This window comes from Pantherophis guttatus, chromosome 5 (genome assembly GCF_059756535.1).
Source record: "Pantherophis guttatus breed Tessera chromosome 5, ASM5975653v1, whole genome shotgun sequence".
Taxonomy (NCBI): domain Eukaryota; kingdom Metazoa; phylum Chordata; class Lepidosauria; order Squamata; family Colubridae; genus Pantherophis; species Pantherophis guttatus.
The window spans coordinates 36,996,793-37,023,288 of record NC_142067.1 but is presented as its reverse complement, the minus strand read 5'-3'; the positions used below and the strand labels follow the sequence as shown (position 1 = coordinate 37,023,288).

Below are 26,496 nucleotides of genomic sequence, written 5' to 3'. Positions count from 1 at the left end.
AATATTCCCTGCCCTCTCCAATAACCACACTGATTGGAAGAGATAACCGATAGGATTACAATTTCCCATACTATTCCTGAAGAATTCGACATCTACATTTAATAGTTGGGCATTTGTTTTATACTAATCGCGCCAGTTAGAACATTTATTTTGCATTACCTTCAGATTTTTCATTCAGAATCTTTCCACCCATGTACCATATAAGTTTTGGCTTTGGATATGCCTTCTTTATCACACATTTGAAGTGTGCCTGAGTAAAAATAAACAGAAATCGAATCAGCAGTTCAAACAAATAGTATAATAGAAGGAATACTCTGTATTCCTTCTCTGCTTTCACCTTTGTCTTAAGCTTAATTATTTGGGTTAATTCGCTTGATAAAGAAATCTTTGAACCGGCTTCATGGTCACACTACTTTGGTTAATTTGGGGTACTTATAACTACTGTTTGATTTTTTGTGGGGGAGGGGCTTCCCACTTTATTGGATTTTGAGCTGTTTTATTATTTTAAGGATTTTTAAAGAATATTTGTTAACCATTGCATAATAGCTTTTATTATAATGCGTAAATTGTTTATATCCAAGACTTGGACTTGCTTATATCAATGAAAAGTAGTTTGTAATCCCAACAAATTTGGAAGGCTAGAATATTATTATCCTGTTCATTCGCATCCATCTGGTTACTTCCACCTCTATTTCCCTTCTGAAGTTTATTCACCACAATCTATTCTGCTATAATGATTAATGACTGTGTATAAGGTTTTCAAATGTACATAAATATATAATAATGAAGAGTACAACTAGTTAGAATGACACAAAAATTTGCAGATATTAAATCTGAACACCTGTTCCATAATCTTCTTGACTATATACCATGCAGCATTGGATGTATAACCAAGCCACATAAATACCATATTTAAATAGTACCTAACAGGAAGGAAATTAAAAACATCACTGTGGTTCTGTCTACCATGTGGTTTTGCTCCTGTTGACAGAGTTTAAAATCACAAAAGTCTCATTCTTTGTCAAGTAAGATGTTACTGTTTAAAGGTGAAATATCAAGGAAACTGTCACTATAACAGACACGCTTACTAAATCTGCGCAATATTTTGTTGAGATATCTGAGGTACAAAATATAGTTATTGGAGCACAAAATACTTCCATTAGTTTTACATAATTTAAAACCACATTTCACACCCTGTTGACTATATAAACAATTACATTTATCTTCATAGATACTGAGGTTCTTCATGAAGACAATGGTTAAGAGGAGAGTGAGAAAAGAATAACAAACTTTCATTGGATACTAAAGGTAAAGGTAAAGGTTCCTCTCGCACATATGTGCTAGTCGTTCCCGACTCTAGAGGGTGGTGCTCATCTCCGTTTCAAAGCCAAAGAGCCAGCACTGTCCGAAGACGTCTCCATGGTCATTTGGTCGGCATGACTAAATGCCAAAGGCACACGGAACACTGTTACCTTCCCACCAAAGGTGGTCCCTATTTTTCTACTTGCATTTTTTACATGCTTTTGAACTGCTAGGTTGGCAGAAGCTGAGACAAGTAATAGGAGCTCACCCCATTACACGGCACTAGGGATTTGAACCGCTGAACTGCCGACCTTTCGATCAACAAGCTCAGCGTCTTAGCCACTGAATCATCGCGTTCCTTCTTGGACACTAAAGCAGCATTTAAAATATCAGTTTCTGTGTTGGAACATAGCTAACTCTGGAGAATTATTTTATAGATGCTTAGCTCAGAATTCTGCAAAGAAGAATTTAGAGGTAAATTAGAAAAGGTTCTTATCAGCCCAGTTCTATCAGAAATTGGATACAACTCCCAAGAATATTATACCATTATTCCGATTACCGATAGCATTATAAGTCTGTTTTAGGAAGCAAACAAGCAAGCAAACAAACAAATAATTTTCCAATATGGTGGGAAACTATCGAAACTTTATATTTTCTGGCTATTATTCAAACTGAGAAGATATTTCTTAAATATATAGGTGGCCATTTAAAGAGGTTGTTTTCAGATAGGAAGAGAAACATATTCAAGGAAGCTTTGCAACCATCTTATAAGATTCCTCTCTTTCACTTTTCTATTTCTTCCTATTTTCTTTTCTCAGCCAAGTACAAACTCTTGATTTTTCTAGAGCATCCTAAGATTGAGAAAGAAAAGGTTTTTTTTCCCAGTGGAAGAAACTGTTGAGAAATTAGAGGGCAAGTTTCAGAAAAACATAAAAATTATTATGCAAAATGTACAAATTCTCAATTTACTTGTAAAGTGGTTTAAAACATTTAAAACTAATTTTTGCTCCTTTCAAGGCATAATATAAAATTGCACAAACATTTTGCATAAATTAACCCACCTTTCCTTTGGAATATGTATGGAACACAATAGAGATTTCTGGTTTTGCTGCAGCACCAAAGGGAAAAAAAAAAAGACAAATTATACAGGACTTAATTCAGCACAATAACTTTCTGCACAAAATTTTTTAATTTATTTTATAGTTGAAAATATCAAGTTGTGTTCCAAATAATAGAACATAGATGAAAGCTATAACTAAAGAATATGTGATATCAGAATTTCTTCCATTGCCTGTTTGATTAATATATATTATTTTAGCAAATTTCAAAAATATCTCTGATCAGTCTACTTTGTGGTTTCTACTTCTTATTGTATTATTGCCTTGGATGCCTAGTATCTATTTGTACTTTTTAATGTAAATAAATATACATATATACTATGTGTGTGTGGTGCATTTGCCTATTTATATCAGAATTTTATAATGATTTTGTTAAGCATTATAATTACAATATTAAAAACTAAACATTACAATAAAAACTAAAAAAATAGAATAAAAAGAAAAAAATGATGCTGCAGAAAAAAAATACAAGTGAAAGAAAAATAAGAATATAGTAAAGAAAAAGAAAGAAATTTATTTAAAAAAAACCCTGACTTCTCCTTTCATTATAACAAGTATAATTTTTTTTTAGTAAGTTATCACTTTCTCTTAAAATAGGACTGGGTTATTCTATGTTGTTCTTGGGCCTGGCCTGTCAAAAATCAAAGTTCTAAACACTATAGTTTATTTCAAAACAATTTTTTAAAAAGTTCTTAAGTTTGTAGTTACTTCATTCATTAAAGATTAAAAGAAAGTAATCTGGTACTGTCAAACCTGTTGATTCTAAAGTTCCCAATAGCTGAAAAGCAGTTAACAAGCAATTTCTGAAAGTGATTAGAAAAAAATATGCACACTTCGAATCAGAGGTGGGTTTCAGCAGGTTCTGACCAGTTCTGGAGAACCGGTAGCGGAAATTTTGAGTAGTTTGGGGAACCAGTAAATACCACCTATGACTGGCCCCACCCCCATCTAGTCTCTGCCTCCTGAGTCCCAACTGATTGGGAGGAAATCAGGATTTTGCAGTAATCTTCCCCTGGAGTGGGGAGGGAATGGAGATTTTACAGAATCCTTCCTCTGGAGTGGGGTGGGAATGGAGATTTTACAATATCCTTCCCCTGCCACGCCCACCAAGCCATGCCTACCAAGTCATGCCATGCCCATCAAGCCACACCCACAGAATCAGTAGTAAAAAAATTTGAAATCCACCACTGCTTAGAATCCTTTCAACCACCGTTTAAGCAAGGTGTTTATTCCCTCGTCTCTAAACCGATTGGAGACAGCTATCTTGCAATCTGCTCACAAAGAGCAACTGTCTGGGGCTCTTCTGGATGATCTCAATTCCTCTCTTTACCCAAAATGAAATTATTGAAGATAATTATTAAAAATTATTGGTCTATTTCTCAGCTCTTCATTCCATTGGGGTCATTGGTTCTGCTTTTCATACAGCCATTTTTAGTCTGCAATTTTTTCCCTATTTATATCACAAACTTAAAGGGAATTCAGTGATATTAAAACTGGCATTCAGAACCTAATATGGATTTTTTAAAAAACAGCTTAATCAACAGGCTTTTTCCAATTTGAAGAATGAAAGAAAGAGAGAGAGATCATAAAACTACAATGCTTGCATTAATCAGTACTGAGAATATTAAATCAAGATAAGTATTTGCAGCTGTCTATGATGATGTAAAAATTATAATCACTCTGGTCCTTTTTAAATAAGCCCTTAAAATCTGGCTCTATTCTAAGGCCTGGCTTAGAATGGGTGGCAGACCTCTTGTAGGATTTTTTGGTTGTTTAATTGATTGTTGGCTTTTTCAAGACTCTCTTAGATGATATATTCTGTGTTTCTACTATTGGTAGCAGTATCCTGTAGGCCACTCTGTGTTGTAAAGATTAGGACAGAAAGAAAAGAACAAAATAAAAAAGTGAAAAGAGTGATATAGGCACAGCAATAGAACTAATCCTCATTTAGTACCACAAGTGGAACCAGCAACACATTTAATAATTGACGCATTGATAATTCATGATTGTTAATTCATGACAATGATTGTGCTTATGATTTTATTTCAGTTTTTCTTTTTACCCTTTGGAATGCTCACCCAAGTTCTGAGATAATCAGCAAGAATGGAAGTAATGTTTAAATTTACCTTCATTGGGCAGGAAGGAAGAGAGTAAGCAGCATACAATGGAGAATACACATTGAAAGGAATTTGCTAGCACAGGCAGCTGTGAACACATTAGGCAATCAGCTAGTGTTTTTCCCATTATGTGCATGCTTGCTTTCTTATAATCCCTTCCTCTCCAATCTCTCTAGTCTGCAAGGAGAGGAAAAAAGGTCTAGCTGTTTAAAGTTTGCATTACAGGTTTTTCTGGAGTTATGGGGGAAAATGTCTCTTGTAGAACTTTAGATACTATCTCTAAGCCATAAACCATGATTTATAAACCATGCTGCCTCTGTTCAAACTGAAACTAAATGACTTCACACAATAAATCTGATTGCCTCATATTCTTCTTAGCTGCAGATGGTTTATATATTATTAACTTCCAACCACATTAAACTACCCTGATGGCCCATCAAGACCATTGGTTTCTATACGTATGGAAGTTATAATGAATTGGTAGTATCTATTAGAGTTGACTATATGGTGACATCTGCAATGGACTAGAAAGTTATTGCTGAATTAGTGGCTGCCCACTAATGGACATTTCTTGGTGTGTTGCTTTCCATTTTTTTGTAAGATGAAAGCCCAATTATTGCTTCCCTTGGAAGGAGAACCACTCAATATATTTGGTTATTAAACATGTTCCAAATTATATATTTGAATGATTGCACTATCAACAGTCCCAAGAAAGAACTAACCAAAGCTGAAATTCCTAATATGGAGCCTTTATGGAAGGATCAGATATTTGCATAGTTAAGTTGTCCTTCCTTTTTTATATAGCTATGATTTTTCTTTCAAAATGAAGAATACCAACAAGGGCAAGTGTTGACAGCATCTTTACTTTTTTCCTCAAATTTCATTTTGTTTCTATTTCTTCCCTCTTTCTCTAAATTCCCAAGTACACCATAACACTCCATTCAGAGTGGCTTATGGCTAATGGAGTAATTAATGGCTTTTAATTATTCTTGCTTTATCTTTTTTTTTTTAAGCTAAGCTTGTGCCATCATTGTTCATAAAAACACAGCTAAGCTCGATTTGTCTATTGGCTTAGCTCCATTTGTTAGTAGTGATCTATATTATTAACCTCTATTTTCAATTTGTATGAGCTAATTGAATTCATTCTGGAAGTTGATTGGAAGAATTGTTAAGATATAATCAAAACACTGTACGTCTTATCTTTCTCTGTCTATGAATAAATTACTTCTCTCTTTTAAAAAAAACCCTATTGCATCTGTATTTACTGGGTAAATTAATCAAGATATGCTGTTGTCAAGATCAAATTCTTCAAGATGTGTATCAGATGGGGCAACATTGTAGTATTCAAATGATGGCTAACAGAAAACAAAAACAAGTAATACCAATAAAAATCAACATAAAGTTCTTAATCACTGTGAGAATAAAATCAGAAATGAATAGTAATATTAAAAGATATTTATAGCACACAAATAATATGCCTCCTTTTGCTAATGGCAGCTTTTTAGATAAAGTTAGAGCACTATAATGTTCCTTATTCATTTTGTTTTATTACAAGTTAATAATGCCCTAATCCTTTTTCAACTGTTCCTCATAGGGCTTCATTTCCAAATCTCTTAATATATTGGTAGTTTTCCTCTGAACTCATTTCAGCTTTTGCCCAGAGCTGGACACAATAATCCAATTGTAATCTAACCTACTGAAGTCCTAGATTAGTTATCATCAATTAGTACCCTAGGAAAACATGCAATGTGCCAAACCTCAATGCCAGAATTGACTTTTTTTCCACTTAAAAGCTGGCATCTTGCTTAACTTGGGGACATGCAAAATAGAATTGAGCTGTACAAAATCTGGATGCAATGCTTCCATTAATACAGCCCAAGGCCTATATAGCTAATTCATATTAAGCTAGTGGTCCATATGAGATATTCATCATATGCACTGTCACCAAATGGGTTTCATGTTCTTGAATTATGTACATTTTTTTATACTTGTGATTCAAAAACCTAAATCTATTATTGGGCCAAATCTAACATAATCCTGCTGCATTTGATCCAATATTCAAGCTTTTGAGAATCATTTGAATTGTCATTTAGTTCTTATGTTATTAGCCAGTATCCCTAGTTTGGTGTTATCTGCAGATTTGGTAAACATTTTTTTCATCCCATCTCCCAGATGATTTTTAAAGACATTGAACACCATTGGGTTTAAGATGGAAAACCCTGAAAAACAAATTAAATTAAAGTGATAAATTAAACCTTTAATTTTAAACCCAAGATATTTTTTTTTGTTTTGCTTTTATGAATAGGAATTAATTGTTTATTTTGTCACTGGGAATAAAATCATTCATGAGAACTGAAAATCTCTAGAAGCAGACAACACAGCTCAAACCCCTTCTTTCATATATGCATAAAAGCTGAAGTGGACCTATGCTTTCTGGCCCTTCACTAAACAGTTGTTCCCTGGTCTGTCTACAAAATTATGTGGAACATGTGGCATTGGCAACCTTCAGTCTCAAGAGACTGTGGTATTGTGCTCTGGAAAGAGGTCCTAAAACAGCATCTAGTGTGACTAAAAAGGCCAATTTGAGACTGGCAATCCCTTCCACACTGAGGGCAGATACATTCTGTCCCCTGCCCAGCCTCCAGATTTCGCTGGTTCTGGGACTGCCTCTTTGCCTCAGCCTGCCGAACAAGTGTCTCTTCGAATTGGAGAAGGCCATGCTGCGTCTTTAGCCTCCAAGCTGAACGATTGGAGGTCAAGGTTTCCCAGTTGTTAATGTCCATTCCCAGGGCCTTTAGGTCCCTCTTGCAGATATCCTTATATCGCAGCTGTGGTCTCCCTCTGAGGCGCTTTCTCTGCACTAATTCTCCATACAGGAGATCTTTCGGAATCCGACCATCAGCCATTGTCACGACATGCCCAAACCAGCGTAGACGTCGCTGTTTCAATAGTGTATACATGCTAGAAATTCTAGCACGTTCCAAGACTGCGCTATTTGGAACTTTGTCCTGCCAGGTGATGCCAAGAATGCATCAGAGACAGTGCATATGAAAGGTGTTCAACTTTCTCTCCTGCCGTGCGTAAAGAGTCCAAGGCTCACTGCAGTAAAAGAGTATGCTCAGGATGCAGGCTCTATAGACCTGGTCTCTGTATGTTTAATACAGGTGTTTATGTGGAACATAAACACCTGTATTAAACACTACATCATAGATCTACACATTTCATATAATCAGGTGTCATCTAAAAAAAAGAACTTGATAGTAAAAGGAGAAGATTAGCCCACCTAGAGAAGGCATTATGGAGTAAAATTAGTACTTTAAGGCCTTTCTTGAGGCATTCATTTTACCTTTAAAACACTAATACATCCCAAGCCACCAATGGATAGAAAATGTTGGATGCTTGGTGGAAATTCTAGGAGTCTTAAAAATGCTGGGGGAAGATCATAGGTCTATGAGAAAACATGCATGTGTAGGCTACAATCCCAATTGTATATACAATTGTATATACATATACAAAAGTATGAAGGCTATTGCTTAACGCATTGTAAGCCGGAGAAGGGCGGCATATAAATCAAATTTAAAAAAAAAAATTGTGAAGGCTTTCAGAAAAGATGTCTTTAGGTCTCATAGAAGTAGCCTAACATGGATTCTTAGATTATATATCCTAAAATGGATATATAGGGCGGTGGTCTTAGGTAATTAGATGACATCATGAGTAAGAGACATGGGCTCGCTATCAATTTGTGGCACAGAAGTTCCTTTGCACAAAATAGAAAAATGTTAAATACTGTTAGTTAAACAAACAAACAAACATTTAAGGGAATCAAGTCAATTTTATCAAGTAACATTTGAAAAAAAAGTGTTGATTAAGTTTTTAGTCCATTACAGTAGCCCCTCCTCACCAAATATTTTCACTTGAGTGGCACTTTCCTGAATTCTTCCGGAGAGAGTGGCAATTGAACAGACAAACTTCTTGCCATCATCAATAACTGTCACCGGAGAAATCAATAACGCATTTTTTGAACTCATTTGGATTCTGTCCTTGTAGACAGTGAGATTGGCTGTATAGCCTTGAAGGTAAAAGGATGGTTTCTTGATTAGGATCTCTTCATTTCCATTTTCTTTCTGCTAGAAATGGGAGATATGTCAATGATGCATTGCCAAGAAAAAGCATGAATTATCATCATTTCTTTCTTTTTAATGTAATAGAAGATGCTGATGCAATAGCAATTGTACACCTGGGATAGGTGAATCACTGATTCTTCCTTCCTTCCCATAACAGCTACTAGCTATTAGGTAGTCTATCTCTCTTTCCCATCATCTACAGTATATTTCACAATCTGTCTCAAGAACAGTCCCTTTCTGTTATAAATTTCACTTTAGGACATATCTCTTTTGTTACCTAATTCTGATAGAAAATAGATCTGGGACTGCAGAATGAAAAAAGAAAGCATTTTTTTTCCTTTTTAATATCTTCTCAGCAGCAATTATAAAGAATATTTACTTAGAAATAGAAATAAAATAGCAAGCTTCTCTAACAATAGTACTGAATAGTCTGCAAGTGCCACCTCTGACAATGCAGAAAGATTTTTTTTCTTGAGAACCTGTGTCTTAGTGTGAGTCTCTCTGTGTGCATGCCCACAAACCCAGAGACCACACAAACACACAATAGTCAGTGATGATCTAACAGTTTCCAAAATCTCAAGCTTCAGAAGCTGTAGAGGCCGAAGTGATGACTAATATTAATACTTGGCCCCAAATTGAAAGTTCCCGGACATATTTTGCACTACTAAAGTTCTAAAAGTTCAAAGGACAAATCAAACCTAATGACAGAATGATTTGATTCAGCAATTTCACATAAATATTAAAACTGTATTGGGATAAAGTGGAAATTTGCAGAACTGCCGTGCAAGAATAAAATATTCTAATGTCTACACCCAAAAATGCTAACCCAGGAAAGGCAGAAATTATAGAATTGTCAGCTCATGCACAGGGGCATCTGAAGCAGGTGGGCAAATATTATGTGTCAACAACATCAAATTAGCAGGTATGACCAGAGTAACTGAAGGTCCATCCATTTTTATGTAAGTATGATGCATGTTTGATGCACATTAAAACAAAGGATGGGACTTTATTTGCCTAAACATACCTGTTTTTTTTAAAGCTGTTGACCCCCCCCCCCTTTGGACAACCAGCTCAGTGGTATGATTATATGCTAATAAAGAATGGATCTGGACTTTTTGGGCCCTTTAAATAATTGGGAGGGTTAAAAAAAACTTAAATTCTAAGCAGATTCAATGAAGAAGTTTATATAAATTTGGGTATCTCAAAATAAAAATCTATTAGGAACAGCCATAACCATAGCACTAATATGCATGCTAGATAATTTATATAAAATATTTTCAGTAAACATATTTAGTGCTGCCAAGACAAATAACTGCAGTTTAAAATTACTGTTACTTGAATATGAGATGCTTTGGTTCATATCAGATATCTCCTAAACATGGATAATCTATGAGGAACATGAGATCCTCAAGATTACAGATTTCCAAAGTCACAGCCTTCAGAGCAAACTAAGTTTTAATAATAATTTCTCAGTCATTTTAAAAAGCAAAATAGCAAATAAGATATATTCTGCCAGAGTTGGTGAAGCCGCTTTGGTCTTAAGTCTCTTTCTACCCTTATTTTATTGAGAAAACGTTACTTACCAATAACCACGTTACAGAAGCATTTGTCAGGTTTATATAATGAGGCATACTGTTCACGCATGGAATTTCTAAGGTCTGGTTGAGTAAAGCTTGTAACACAGAATTCTTGTAATCTTTTATCAAGCAGGAAAAAAAAGTAAAATAAGAAGAATATTATGTAAACAATACCAATGTACAGTGCATGTACAAGTCTGCAAGTCCTATTATTTAATACATTCATCCGCATTTGAATATAAAAGAATAGTTCTCCAAAATAAGAATAGACCTTTTTTTGAGAGATGGAAAACAGTTCATAGATAACTATAAAGGGAGGCCAGTGATTTCTTGATATTTCAAGATTTAAAATGTTTTGCTTTGAACAAACAACTTTAATTTTGTAGCTCTTTCATCTGCTACTGCCACAAGGAGGTAAACAGAATTTATTTGGGGATTGTAAACATATTTTAGGCTCTAAAATAGATTTGTGCATACAATGAAACAGATAAATTAAAGCAGAAAGTCTTCTTTACGAAGACAGAGTTTATTAAACAACATTAGAACCCAAAACACTATTCAGACATTATGCTTACAGTAACTCTAATTTAGCCTAGTTAGTGTTATAGGAATTGAACTTGGGCAATGTCCAAAATCCTTTTCCTTCCTCTAATATATTTGTAAAATTATCAGAAATATTTGCTTCCAATTTTATGCTTTGTGTTAGTACACACAATATTTCAATTTTTTCCACCAAATTGGCAGTTAAAGAAATTAAGTGGAAAGAAAGTTTCTTCAACAATGTATCAAGAGTAGGATTTCCCCTTTTCTGGTGACAGTAATGTTGCTTATAATGTCTTCCCCTGGGACTGAATAGGAAGACCAGAAGGCTGCGTACATCTAAAAGGGAAATCATTCTTATTACATACTGTACTAAAATAGTGCAAAGCTAATATTTCCTGCAGGAGAATCCTCTGAAATTTATGTTCTCTTTGAAAGGAATTTCAAAGCTAATTCTCTTTCATTAAATTGTATAAGAAACAGATGATTTAAAAAAAAAAAAATCAGAGAATTTCTATGCCTAACAGTATTATCTAAAAGCTACTTAAACTTGTTCCAACTTTTGTGTTAAACTGGTTTGGAAGCAAAGTAAGATTAGAAACCTATAAAGAAACTTCATCTAGTTTCCAGACAGACAAATGAAAAAGAATGAAGACTACTGGCTTACATTAAAGATAGGAAGTGCTTGGTTAAATGACTCAATATTTAAGAAAACCTTGCATTTTCATAATGGCATATAAATCTTGTTGTTGTCTTTATTTGTTGTTGATGCTTTATTTGTAATGCTTTTTCCCTTTACTTTTGGCTAGTTATCAGTCCCTAAAGATCTGGGGATGGATATTAATCCAGATGGGCATACCGGTAGTCCTTGATTTGCAACCATTCCTTTAGGGCAGGGGTCTGCAACCTTAAACACTCAAAGAGCCATTTGGACCCGTTTCCCACAGAAAAGAAAACACTGGGAGCCACAAAATCCTTTCCGTGCCTGACTATTTCTTGAGCGGCCACAAAACTAGCATATGTAATTGAATTAAATGTTCTATTTTCTTCTGAAACTTTTCTTTTCTTGGATTTATCCATGGTTGGCCTATCGGGGTTGAAAATCTCAATAAATTGCGTGCCGGCAGGTATTACACATTGGCGGTTGTGACGCATATTTTGAGTGACAGGGAGCCGTAGCAGAGGGGTGAAAGAGCCACATGCGGCTCCGGAGCTGCAGGTTCTTTCTTTTTTTTTAATTTATAATTTTTTATTACTTTAACATTACAAACAACATATACAATATTTCACCCTGTGCTATACATAAGAAAGGAAGATTTGGTTCTTCGGATATATCCTCATGATCGCCAAAATTCACATTCTCGGGGTACAGGTACTGAAGCATCCAATTTTCCCAGCGCATAGTCCACAAATGGTTTCCAAATTTTCCAGAAAATATCTTCTTTATAGTCACCATTTCTAATTTTAATATCACAGCCGCAGGTTCTGACCCCTGTTTTAGGGATTGTTTAAAGTTATAACGGCACTGAAAATAGTGAGTTATGACCATTTTTCAAACTTACGACTATTGTAGCAACCCTGTGGTCACTTGATCAAAATTTGGATGCTTGGCAATTGGCCTGTATTTATGATGGTTGCAGTGTCCCAGGGTCATGTGATCACCTTTTGTGACCTTCTGACAAGCAAAGTCAAGGGGGAAGCCAGATTCACTTTCATGCACTGATTTACTTAATAACTGTGGCAAGAAAAATTGTAAAACGGGCTAAAACTCACTTAACAACTGTCTTGCTTAGCAACGGAAATTTTGGGCTCAAATGTGATCATAAATCATAGACTTCCTATATTATCCTTTGGTACAATGCTATATTTTCTTACTGTTTAGTATTCTACTTCTTCCAACTCAATTTTAAACATGTTCCTTTCTGGTTGGAAAGTTGAATCTAAATGAATCTGAATTTTTTTTAAAAAAATTTTTTTACCAATAAGTGCCACAGAGAAGTGAAATGTAATGATGTTATACAGTAGACAGGAATAAATGATTTGTGAACAATATTTTTGGGACTACTTGTAATAATAGCACTGTTAATAGTCACAGTATATCAGAAAATGAAGAGGCAAGCAAGATGTTGGTTCAATATTACAATGTAAGCCTTTTTCAGTAGATGCAAAATTGATACGTTTATTAATGATGCAGGATTTTGATCCTATCTCATAGCTGAACAGGACAACAAGAAGCAGAAAGATGTATATTTGGACCACTTACCAATTCCACTAGAATCTTTGCCCAGCTTGATGTTCTTTTTTATAATCTATCAAGCTCGTCCCAAAGGTGCTTTTTCAAGAGGACTTTCTTGTTTTTCTTTGAAGATGTTTTGCTTCTAATCAAAGAAGTTTCTTCAACTCTGACTGAAAGTACAGTTGCCTCTTGAAAAAGCATCTTTGGGACAACCATGACCTGGATGACTGAAAATCTCCATAGACATCAATTGGTCAAGCTGTTTCTGGCAATCACAACATAAAGTGCTGTGTTTCTCTGAAAATAAGACCCTGTCTTATATTTTTTTGAACCCTGAAATAAGCGCTTGGCCTTATTGCCATGCACTCAAAAGCCTGATTGGGCTTATTAACAGGGGATGTATTATTTTGGCAGAAACAGGGTATACATATTACAAATAAAATTGCATTTTTCTTTTTTTTTATAAATGAATGCCTATGATAGCATAATCCTGCCTACTAGCATAATCAACAGACTTCTCATAAAGTAGGCAGCATGAAAGGAAAATAGAATAAACAGACTAAATACTGGAACATCAGTTTAGAGCAGATGGTCATCTTAGACTGCATAAATAACAGCACACTATCAATAACTTAAAGTAGAAATTAAAATGAACAACTATAGAATTAATTAAGATATTAACAACTACCATCAAAACTGGCATACAAAAACAAATTGAAATAAAGAAAAACAAAACTGTAAACCAAATTGTTGAAGCTAGCCAGAATAGGAAAATATGAAACTGAACTAAATGGGAGGTAAATATCTCCAGCCATCCCTTAACTACTTCAGAACAGAATATTCTCCAGCAAGGACTAAACTACAACACAGAGAATGCCAACCACTAAAATTCTTTGAATACTTACAACATCACTCAAAAAAACTGTCAATCAATGAGAAGTAATAAAATGTATTAAACCCCTGGTCAAACGGGCATAGAACCATCAGGGTAGAAGAAAGAGAGATCCTAAAAACATTAAAAACTAACCAAATTATCTCAATACTTGCAATAAATTATGCACACAATTAACATTGACAGAACATAGTGCATCCAAAACACAAAAGAAAAATGACAGAGAAACTACCACCTCACAAACACAGTGGAAAAACTGAACAACCAAATCTAGAAAACCCTCAACAATATCAAATAAAGGACCTATCACAAAAGAATAATGTTGTATGAAAAGCAACTGTGGACTAGTCCATGCATTCTTCTATGGTTACTGTAAATACATAAACTTGGCAGAATTGTGTCTCGTTTCATAAGCAACTTTAACTAGGGAGCATGCCTTCTCTGTTGTAGCACCTAACTTCTGAAAAAAAATCTGCCACAGAATTCAGATTACCTCAGCTCTACTAATATTTAGATTAAAAAAAATACCTTAGCTTTGAGATAGACTGATGTTGTTTCCATTTGGTGTATAGATCTATCTTGGTGATGATATATGGTCCTCCAGTTAAATTTGTTAAACTAATCTGACTTTTTTTAACTATGTCCCAAATGTATTGGACAAAGGTGGTGCTGTGGACTTAAACTATCTTGATTTTAGCAAAGCTTTTGATACGGTTCCACATAAAAACGGTTCGTTTTTACGGTTCGTAAAAAAAGATGTACAGACTAGGGCTTAACTACTGGGTGTTTATAAATGATATATAACAGAAGGATTGTTAGGTAAGGTTCATCTTTTTGCTGATGACATGAAGGTGGGTACTAGAGTTGATGTTCCTGGGGATATTCATAATAGCCATTTTACCCAATTATCTAACTGGATGCCTGTTATAATTATTATAAATTCTGATCTTAAGTTTTACAACATTTCCACTACCATCTGATATTGTCACACTGTAGGAACTCTTTTACTTAATAGCAATAGCACTTAGATTTATATACCACTCCTCGGTGCTTTACAGCCCGCTCTAAGCAGTTTACAGACTCAGCATATTGCTCCCAACAATCTGGGTCCTCATTTTATGACCTCAGAAGGATGGAAGGCTGAGCCAAAGTTGAGCCAATGGGAATCGAACTGCCGAACTGCTGGCAGCCAGCAGTCAGCGGAAGTAGCCTGCAGTACTTCATTCTAACCACTGTGCCATTTAATACTAGACCTCTGGCCCCAGTTTTGTCTTAATGTCCCCCCCCTCCACATTTGTAGCATTTTATCTATAGTTTCTGCATAAGAATCATTTCCAATCCTTATCAGTTTATATCATTTACAACAAAACAGTTGTAACACAAACATACCTGCAATCAATAGAACCATAAAAATAAAAAGAGTAGAGCTTGAAATTTTCTAGTATCCAAGTATTGCATTTACTGACACCAGTCACATGATGTCAAGTGAATTTTAAGGAAAATGAAAATCAGCAGCAATGACAATATAGAAAAATAAAAATGCTAATAATAAATTGATAATTTGACTTGTATAATGACAACTCTGAGGGCCACAGGCAGGTTTCCCCCCTCAATTTAGAGTTACACTACATTACTGTTTTGCATATTTTTTCCTCATTTTTTTAAAAAAAATATATTACTATACTTACCTCTTTTCTTAACAAAAAGGCGTATTTTTGAGCTACTTGTTCCAATTGGAAATGTGGTAAAGATACATTCATAGGAGCCAGAGAGCTCAAGCGTGATATTCTTCAGTTGTAGAATCCAGTTGCTGCATTCTAGGTTGTTTGCTACAGAATTAAACTGTTTGGAAGTCCTGCTGAAGTTGGTCGAACAATCATGGGAGCCTTTCTCAAAACTTGCTGAATTGTTGTAGGCCGCTTCAAAATAGTTTGTACCATAGAGAGGGTTATATACAGCTATTATTCTTGATAGACCACCAGCAGACTTAGACCACTGAATCTGTGTTACATGGGTTCCTTTTCCTTGCAAGATGCTGCATTTTAGAGTCACATTGCTACCAGCCAAAGCAGAGACAGTTTCTTCATTTGTAATTATAACCGCAGAACATCCTACAAATCAATATAGCGGGAATATTATTGCAGTCACGGATAATAGTCATTGCATTAACTTAGTCTTCCCCTGTTTGATTCTCTCATTGAAAAAAAATGCTCCATATCCTTATATTTATTATTTATAATTTAAAACAGTTATAAATAAATATCATATAATATTTATATTATTTATAAGTAAGTATATTAAAGATTTTGGCTCTGTACAGAGGAAATAACTGTAAAGGACAATGGACCAAAATCACCCAATTACCATGTAAAAGAGTGACCAAAACATGGGCTACCCTACTGTTAATTCAGAGCCTTAACCAACCCATGTTATGAAAGATTGCACTGCCAACAATGGATGGAAACCTGACAAAAACTAAATGAAAATTAAAAATTCAGTACAATTCATTAAAATCCTCCTCCCTGATCTATCACATTAGACTTTAACTTTGATGGCAAACTGTGCAGGTCCTCTGGAGTCACAACCAAGATTTTGAAAAAGATTGCATTCAGCCCTGGAATAATAAGATTTCCCCCCCAGATTTTTAAAAATTCCACCTTTATTATTTGTATAATAGCTCAATGCAGTTACCTAATACTCCTTCTTCCTCTTATTTTCCACACAACAACAATCCTGGGAGGTGGGTTTTTTAGACTGAGAAAGAATCAGTGGCTGAAAGTCATCCAGCCTGCTTACAGCCTAAATCAGGACTAGAACTAGTGGTGGGATTCAACTGGTTTGCACCACTTCAGCCGAACCGGTTGTTAAATTGCTGCCTTGCCCCTCCCCTCCCCACCCATTCCAGAAGTCCCCTATGCCCCGTTTTGGCTCCCAGGTAAGTGCACGGAGGCCTACTAGGCCCCAAATGGGGCATGGGTGGGTACAGCGCCCCCCCACAGCCCGTTTTTTCTTCCAGGGGGCTGCAGGGATGCCTACTAGGCCCAAAATGGGGTGTGGGGTTGTGTGGTGTGCCTCCCATGGCCCGTTTTTGCTCCCAGGAGGCTGCAGGGAGGCCTACCTGGCCCAAAATGGGGTGAGGGTGGCCCATTTTGGCTCCCAGGGGGGTGCAGGAGGCCGAGTGCCTGTCACACCCCCTGGCTAAGCCCACCATTACCATGCCCACCCAGCCGGTCATTAGGGCACAGAACCAGTTGTTAAATTTTTATTTATTTATTTATTAATCAAATTTCTATACCGCCCTACTCCCGAAGGACTCAGGGCGGTGAACAGCCAAGATAAAATACAGACAATACAAATATTAAAAAATCCCTTAAAATTATTAAATATTTCGGCCGAAACACAGATTAAAACACCCAATTTATAAAATCACGAATTAAAAAATTTAAAATTTAAGAATTTAAAAGAGGGGAGTTAGGCCAGGCCAGCTTGTTGAAATAGAAAAGTTTTGAGAGCACGGCGAAACGTGCGCAGGTCCGGGATCTTCCGTATCTCTGGGGGGAGCTCGTTCCAGATGGTAGGTGCCCCCACAGAGAAGGCTCTCCCCCTGGGGGCCGCCAGTCGACACTGTTTGGCCGACGGCACCCTGAGGAGCCCCTCTCTATGGGAGCGTACTGGTCGGTGAGAGGCTATTGGTAGCAGAAGGCGGTCTCGTAGATACCCCGGTCCGATGCCATGGAGCGCTCTAAAGGTGGTAACCAAAACCTTGAAGCGCACCCGGAAGACCACCGGGAGCCAGTGCAGCTCGCGCAGGAGGGGGGTCACATGGGAGCGCCACGTCGCTCCCATAACCACCCGCGCGGCCGCATTCTGGACCAGCTGGAGCCTCCGGGTGCTCCTCAAGGGGAGCCCCATGTAGAGAGCATTGCAGTAGTCCAAGCGGGAAGTGACAAGAGCATGAGTGACCGTATTTAACGAGTCCCGATCCAGAAAGGGACGCAACTGGCGAATCAGGCGGACCTGATAAAAAGTCCCCCTGGCCACGGCCGTCATATGCTCTTCTAAAGACAGCCGTGAGTCCAGGAGGACACCCAAGTTGCGAGCCCTCTCCGTGGGGGGCAATGACTCGGCCCCAATAGTCAGTGATGGCGCCAACTGACTATATCGGGATGTCGGAAACCACAGCCACTCGGTCTTGGATGGGTTGAGCCTGAGTCTGTTTCTCCCCATCCAGATCCGCACGGCCTCCAGGCACCGGGACATCACTTCAAGGGCATCATTGGGGTGGTCCGGGGTGGAGATGTACAGCTGAGTATCGTCAGCGTACTGGTGGTACTTCACCCCGAAACCACGGATGATCTCACCCAGCGGCTTCACATAAATGTTGAACAGAAGGGGCGAGAGGACCGACCCTTGTGGCACCCCACATACAAGGGGCCTCGGGGTCGACCTCTGCCCCCCTGTCAACACAGACTGCGACCGGTCAGAGAGAAAGGAGGAGAACCACCATAGGACGGTGCCCCCCACCCCTAACTCCTCTAGCCGGTGCAGCATGATACCATGGTCGATGGTATCAAAAGCCGCTGAGAGGTCTAATAGGACCAGGACAGAGGAACAACCCCTGTCCCGAGCCCTCCAGAGATCATCAACCAACGCGACCAATGCCGTTTCCGTGCTGTACCCAGGCCTGAAGCCCGACTGGAACGGATCCAGATACGACGATTCATCCAGGTACTGGGGGAGCTGTCGCGCTACCACACTCTCAACAACCTTCGCAATGAAGCGAAGGTTGGAGACTGGACGATAATTTGCCAACACTGCCGGGTCCAGGGAAGGTTTCTTGAGGAGAGGCCTCACCACCGCCTCTTTCAAGGCGGCAGGGAAGACACCCTCACTCAAGGAAGCATTTATAATCCCCTGGAGCCAGCCTCGTGTAACCTCCCGAGAGGCCAGCACCAACCAGGAGGGACACGGGTCCAGTAAACATGTGGCTGCGCTCAGTCTGCCCAGTATCCTGTCCACGTCTTCGGGCGTCACAGAATCAAACTCTTCCCAGATAATACTCACAAGACCTGCCTCTGTCCTCCCCGCTGAATCTACCCAGTCAGAGTCCAGATGTTCCCGAATCTGAGCGATTTTGTCATACAGATACTGTACAAAATCCTCGGCTCTACCCTCCAAGGGGTCCTCCCGCGCTTCCTGGTGGAGCAGGGAGCGGGTCACCCTAAACAGGGCAGCCGGGCAATTATCTGATGACGCAATAAGAGTGGCAAAATAGTTATACTTCGCCACTTTTATCGCCACCAGGTAGGTCCTAATATGAGACCTTACCAGTGTTCGGTCAGATTCAGAATGGCTGGCCCTCCAACCACTCTCCAGGCGTCTTTTCCGGCGCTTCATCTCCCTCAGCTCCTCGGTGAACCAAGGAGCCAGGCGAGATCGACGCCGGGTCAGAGGCCGCAAAGGCACGACCCGATCCAAAGCTCCAGCGGCCGCCCTATCCCAGGCGGCCACCAGCTCCTCAGTCGAGCCGTGTGCCAGAGCCTCAGGAAATGGCCCAAGCTCCGTCTGGAACCTATCAGGATCCATCAGGCGCCTGGGGCGGTACCACCTCAGTGGTTCCGCCTCCCTGCGGCGGGGTGCGGCGGTTATTTGAATCCCACCACTGACTAGAACTCACAACCTCCTGCCTTCTACTCTGGTCTCTTAATTAAACCAAATTAGCTTTGGAGTCTTAATATAAAATTCTGCTTTATTCTGAGCTCTAACATGATGGGACTGAATCTTTGACTAAAAATTTAAACAAGCAGGTGTATATTTCTAAAGAAAAAGATAAAAAAAGAGCCTGGAAAGAGGCCTGGAAATTCAAAGATTGATGTATTTTGTTCAGCATCTTAGTTTTAGGAAGCTGCTCTACTTTTGGCAAAGCTTGGCACAGGCAATTCTTCCTTGTAAGTATCTTTGGTTCATAGGGAGGATCAAAGTGCAACACACAGGGCATTAAGAATAAATATTTTAATAGGTAACTTTTATTAATAGCTTTTTTATTTTAAAATGTGTTGCCATTCTTTGTACTTTCTCTTTATAGGAATATTCTATTATCAGGCCAAAGTTGTTAAGGATAGCTGGCAGACGTCTGACTGTTTGGTCTGTATTCCGGCTAATATGCTATATACAGAATCACCTGGTTACACTACCTGCTTGTCTTCTCATACATGAGCAGGAGATAAAATCAGACTGTTAGCATCAAAAACATTTTTCTTGCATTGATTTAGGTCACATCCCAAAATGATCTCCTGTTCATGTTCAATTAAACTGCATTGTGGGAAGGAGATATCATGTAAGCTTCACTTCAATAATGCAGTTAACACAGATGGACAGTTCATATTCTTATTTGAAAGACATGTTCTCTAACATTTAGGGCAGAAGCTGCATTGACAAACCTTCAGACAGGATTTCCTGATTGTCTCTTTAAGGTTCTCCCTGAGTCTAAGTTTGCTTAGCTTATTCGGTTATCCACTAATGAGCTGATAATTATTTCATTCTTTAATTAAGAACATTTATAGTTTAATCCCACAGTATCAACAAACTTTTAATGCTTCACTTTTTAGAAAGCTCATAATGGAACTAAACTACTTTGGTTCTTAGAAGAACAAACAACTTATAAGAACAAAGATCCAGCAACTTTGAGCCAGAAAATATAATTTTGTATTTCAACAAAAACAATGCACACTACCTTGTGCTCGAACAAGGAACTGAAAAAACAAATTCTACACCCAGATATCATCATTTTACGGAAAAAACTTACCATTGAGGATACATGCTAGGATCAGTAAATAAGACATCTGAAATCTCATCTTCCGATCGTATAAAAAAATAAATACTGTTAATAACAGTCTGTCTCAGTATTCAACAACGGATAGTTTCATTCTTTCAACAGTGAGTATGCTTTTTATACTTTCTTTTTTGCAGGTTTGAGAAGAAACATACTTACAGGAAATGAAACCACCCACTGAGGGTGTTTTAAAAATGTAAATGTTTTTTTGCCTTTTAAAAAAGAATAAATAAAACCTCATGCTATATTAACTTGCCCTACTGCCCAAATATTATTGACACACAGAGTTTAAGAATTCAGTTCTTATTAAAACATTCTATAGCAACCAGGGACAATTGACAGTAGAACTTAAAGCTCATTGAAAAATATGTAGACTGATTAGTGATATAATAAGCGTGATAACAGTGCGTGTTTGATCATTATTGGTGCTCCTCCCTTCCCCCTTCATTTTTGTGCTAGACATTCAGCCTTAGATACTTGACTCTACAGTGAGATCTAGACTAGACAACTTTGGGTAGATGAATTTGACTATTCATAGCAGTACTTAAATCAAGAAAAACTTTACCAGGAAACTATAATGAAGTCCACTTTCTTACAAGTTTTAGGATGTTATCAATAGTGTACAAACATGATTATTAGGGATTCTTTACTCTTTATTCTTTACTCTTTACACTGATCTACTTTTGTGGAGGTAATATAATATCTGAACAAAACCAACAAGTATCTGGTCACTGGTGAACCTGGATTGCATAGATTTGGGACCAAATCTGGAAGAACTCTTGTTTTTATGAGTTGTTGAAAGAAAATTGAGATAGCACTTTAAACAATTTAAAGCCTTGTTACAAAGGAATAGGGAATCTCTGACCTGCTGGCCTATTTTAAACCATTAGCTCTTATATTATAGGGTATTAATTTTGTGACACAATTGTCTGTTGTCTGTATTGCTTTCTTCAGATCTCCTCTCCTTAACCCTTCTCTCTTATCTGGAGGAGAGCAAGAAGTCAGCATATACCCTATTTACACGACTCATAGAAAAATAGCTCCATCACAGTTCTATTGATCCTATAACTATTCATCACAATTGGACATGACAGCACACACACAACATGATATATGCCATGAGCACAAGTGGTTTGATCTATCAGTCTCAGTAGTTCGGAGGTCATAAGTTCCTATCCTCAGAGAGGCATGCTGAAAACCATTATTCTTCTGCATTGGCTTTGAGTGGACCATATATGCTGACACTTGTCATACCACTGGGAATTTACAAGTCAGTGAAGATAAGAGAAGAATAATTTATCTTGCTTAAGCTACTATGCAGAGGATAAGTAATTACTTAGATGTGAGATAAAAGAAATCAGCAAAGGGGAATTTTGCAAAATACATTTTGGATTGCCAGTATTATCTTGGTGCTCTCTGAGCTTGGCTGTGGGTTTTTTGGTGGGTTTTTTTTTTTTTGCAAATGTTTCATCACTCAAACTAGGTAATAACCTCAGTGCTAGTGATTATCTTTTTGTCCAATGCTTCTTTGCAACAATCCTGAAAGTGTAGCAGTATCTGTCATGTAAGAGAGAATGCAGATTTTGTGTGTATTCCCTCTCTTTCTTGGCATTGCATTTCCTTACGATCTTGCAAAATCTAGGCAAATCTAAAGTTCCAAAAGATCTTTTTATTGTCACTTTCTTATAAACGCTGAATTGATTATCAGCAAAACAAGAGTTTATTTGTTTATTTGTTTCCATGTAATGAAATAAAGCAGGGGTCCCCAACCCCTGGTCCGGCACTGGGTCATGGCAGAAACTGGTCTGTGCAAACAAGCGAAAACCCATCCGTGGGATGCAGGCAGCACGTGAAACCACACCCCTTCCGGTCGACGGAAAAACCTCTTTCCATGGAACCAGTCCCTGGTGCCACAAAAAGTTGGGGGCCACTGGAATAAAGGATGTAATAAGGAATAGATCTAGTTCCCAAAACACCTGGGGATTTCTGATGTACAGAACTCAGAGGAACATCACATTCCTCTATCCCCTTCTCTCTCTTTTTTTTTTGCCTTGTTAAAGATGGAGGTTTTTGTGGTTTTGGTTAGTTTATGTCTCCTCCCCAAAATAGTTTTATTTTCATTTCCATCTATTTTATCCCTCCTCCACATGTACTTCGGATTTAAGGATGGCTAAGGGAAAAGACAAGCTTACTCTTATTTCTTGCATTCTGCAACTAACCTTAACAATGTTAACATTTTCTGGCATGGATTAGCTTTCCTAATCTGTCTAATTAGAAAGACTTCACAATCAGAGTTCACCTCCACATTAGTTCTGCAAATTTAGGGAGTGAAAATTGAATTGATATGGAAACGTTCTGCGAAAGAAGGATCCAATAATTTTTCAGTTTATATTTAGATGATCCCCACTAACAGTAAATTATCTGGACAGTCAGTAGGCTCCTACAGTGGGTTCTAATTCAGCATTTAGTGTTTTGGTAAACAGAGTTTATTGCTAACATTCAAGTCTACATGTTTTTATTACAACATTTTCTAATACCTACTGTACAGATATCAGAAGGGACAATAAATAAATAAATAAAACTTTCTTTCCTTTTGTTTAAAAATCTTACTAAGCTGTATAGGTAGTCCACGACTTATGACCACAATTGAGCCCAAAATTTATGTTGCTAAGTGAGAAATTTTTAAAGTGAGTTTTGACCCATTTTATGACTTCTTGCCACATTTGTTAAGTGAATCACTGCAGTTGTTAAATTAGTAACATGGTTGTTAAGTGAATCTGGCTTCCCCATTGACTTTGCTGGTCAGAAAGTTGCAACATGATCCCAAGATACTGCAACTATCATAAGTATGAACCAGTTGTCAAACATCCGAATGTAAATCACCTGACCATGGGGATGCTGCAACAGTCATAAGTGTGAAAAATGGTCATAAGTCACTTTTTTCAGTGCCATTGTAACTTCAAATGGTCACTAAGCAAACTGTTGTAAATTGAGGACCACCTGTAGATTATGACTATAATTTTATTTCATACAACCATGTGGTCCTACTATAACCACAGCTTGAGGATTTGAGAATCAATTCTGTAGTTTCTAACCATAAAACATTATTTTTCTCTCTATATTGGTAACAGTGTGTAATTGGACTTTTTCACAGCGTTTAAAGCCATTTAAAAATACTGCAGCAAAAATATCCTGCAAATAATTCAATATCACGATATTTATTTATTACCCTTTGAAATTCCCAACATGTACTACTGCTTCCCAGAAAACAGTACTGAAGAATTGCCAATAGGTGGCGATATAATATCATCCACTTTACATTTCTGGAGGGAAAAAAATCCTTAAAAAGCCAGGGCTGGTATATATTAACTTTGCCCACGTTTAGAGAATAGCAACAGGACTTCTTTAGTTATATTCTGTTGATACTTTTACTTCCAGAGTAATAACCACGAATGCTTTTGGGGGAAAAATGCTTACCAATTCCTCTATTTTATCTTCCATTTAGGAACCAGATGAGGGGCAGTGGGAGGATGGGCTAGAGTTGGGAGGCAAGGATACTTACATTGATTGCCATACAATTCTATTTGAACAGTTTGGTTAAGCTGAATCTAAAAAGATCCCAGGAGGTCAGGCAGCAGCACATCTTGGACTCTAGGGACAGTTTCAACTGTTTTCAAAGAAAGCTTTTTCTGAGAATTTGGCAAGAGCTGTTCCTGCTTGAGGCAAGAAATTATTCCCTTGCAGACAGATCTGCTCTAAACATGCTTAACAGGAACTCAGCTTCTCACTGAAATTGGGGAGAAAAGAGTATACTTTGAAATGGAAATACTATTAAATGATAGGTTTTTTTTAAAGGGTACCCTAAGTTTAATTTCACAGCTTCTATTGTATTAAACATCTACTCATACAGCAATCTTCTTTTTCTCTACATCTATTTATTTAATCACTATCATACATCCAAAACACATAACCACATATCTGCAGTTAACTAGAAACTGAATATATGAAACAAGGCAATAAAAATGGGAATGGGAATAGGGAGGACAAACTGGGTTAAAAGACAATTGAAGCACTGGTAGGGGGAGTATCAATTCATACCCATGAAAACGAATTATTTCAGAGAGAGAGAGAAAGAGAGTTCCCTAAATATAAATATGGAGTGTTATGCAATAAATCACCAGCAATTCTAGGTAATTCATCACTGGGTCCCACAGGTTTTTTTTATCCATTATTCTGCATGTGGTCAGCTAAAAGATTCTTAAAAATACCTTAGATTGTAGCTGAGTTTACAGGCATCCCAGCTGGAGAGGTATTGTAGTCCACTTTATAAGAGTATATTATACTTTGGAGGATTTTCTGCACATTTGACAATTTTCTCTACCCTTTAGAAAGTAAATTATGACTGAGTTAATTTCCTTTAACATTCATCTTTAGATTCTAATCACTATATATTATGATACCTTCAGGCCTAGTATAATTTATACATACAGTCATCTAATTTTAATCTACAACTAATGATAAAAAAAGAACATATATAAATCACATTTATAAAATAACACAATCTATTTGGAAGTCAGTCACCTTGACTATAACTGTGAGTCTTAACACAGCCACTTAACCTGTCTTATTTTTATTTTATGGTGCTAGACAAACCAACGATAAAAAACAGCATTAAAGGATCACCAAAATTTCTGACAGATATCGAGGGTCAATGTGTTTCCCTTTAAAATTAAAACACCCTGTAAGTTTGCTTGCAGGCCCCAGCACTATAGTGCAGTTTAGGAATTGTGGAGTGCCATGAAAAAAATTACAAAGACACTAAAGGTACCATGAACTGAGAAAGTTTGGGAAATTGTGGCTTAACTCTATTTCTCAGACTGTAGTGAGGAATGCTGATTAGAATGGTGGTTTAACAATCTCTAGCAGGCTGTGAAAGAGAAGGCTAGAAGATTCTGAATGGTAACTCGCTTGATAGTTGATTAGATAGGGAAAAAAGATTTTCTGCCAAAATTGTCAATTTTCTTCTACACTTGAACTCTGCATTTTATTTCTTAAATTAATCCTTTATTTGATCTCTATGTGATCAAGTTAATTCAGTGATTGCCATTGTCATTTTAAGTCAGCTTTGAACAAACTGACAACAAATTGTCAGCCTTCTCTTCCTTGAACTAAAAGCGTGTTAATTCTGCTTCTCTATTGACATCTTGCATTTCAGCCCTCCCCTCTGTACTTTTGGGGACTGTTCTCTGAGCATCATTAATCATCAGAAGTTGTCAAATCTAGACAACTCTTTGATTCAGTAGAAAGCAGGGAATAATATCTATTTTTTGTTTTTTATCAGTTTATTTCTATACATTTTTTTTCACTATTTAGTAGGGAAAATATCTATTCTTTTCAGTGCCCCAAATATAGATTACATCTAGGATCTCCCTCCGACCTATTATTTAATTCAAACATGCCTAATTTCCATGACTGGGATTTTTTGAAACTAATGTCCAACCTGTATGGAAAAAGCTACTTTATAATCTGGAAAGAATATTGTGGGTCATTGAAGATGTTGTCTTCAGCAGTTATTTATTTAGTGTATGTCATACAATATCAGGGAAATCTACACAAAGCAGTCCTGACAGCCTAGATCAGGGGTCTGCAACTTAAACACTCAAAGAGCCATTTGGACCTGTTTCCCACAGAAAAGAAAACACCAGGAACCACAAAACTCTTCCCCATGCCTGACTATTTCTTGAGTGGCCATAAAACT

The 26,496-nt window shown here is 37.3% G+C and overlaps 1 protein-coding gene across 4 annotated transcripts in view; it reads right to left on the bottom strand.

Annotated features, from left to right (window-relative positions):
• CD96 (CD96 molecule) overlaps positions 1-20,908 on the bottom strand; it is a 36,823-nt gene extending 15,915 nt beyond the window's left edge. For 2 of the 4 annotated variants that reach the window (XM_060686310.2, XM_087894910.1), the window contains exons 1-6: positions 20,712-20,795; positions 15,595-16,017; positions 10,245-10,357; positions 8,439-8,661; positions 2,364-2,410; positions 160-250 (exon numbers count right to left, since the gene is read on the bottom strand). In XM_060686310.2, coding sequence (XP_060542293.1) covers positions 160-250; positions 2,364-2,410; positions 8,439-8,661; positions 10,245-10,357; positions 15,595-16,017; positions 20,712-20,760 — 946 coding nt within the window. In that variant the 5' untranslated portion in view covers positions 20,761-20,795. Of the gene's footprint in view, positions 1-159; positions 251-2,363; positions 2,411-8,438; positions 8,665-10,244; positions 10,358-15,594; positions 16,018-20,711 lie in introns of all 4 variants that reach the window. The other 2 variants (XM_034415306.3, XM_087894911.1) reach the window with 2 other exon arrangements.
• Between the last annotated feature and the right edge of the window lie 5,588 nt (positions 20,909-26,496).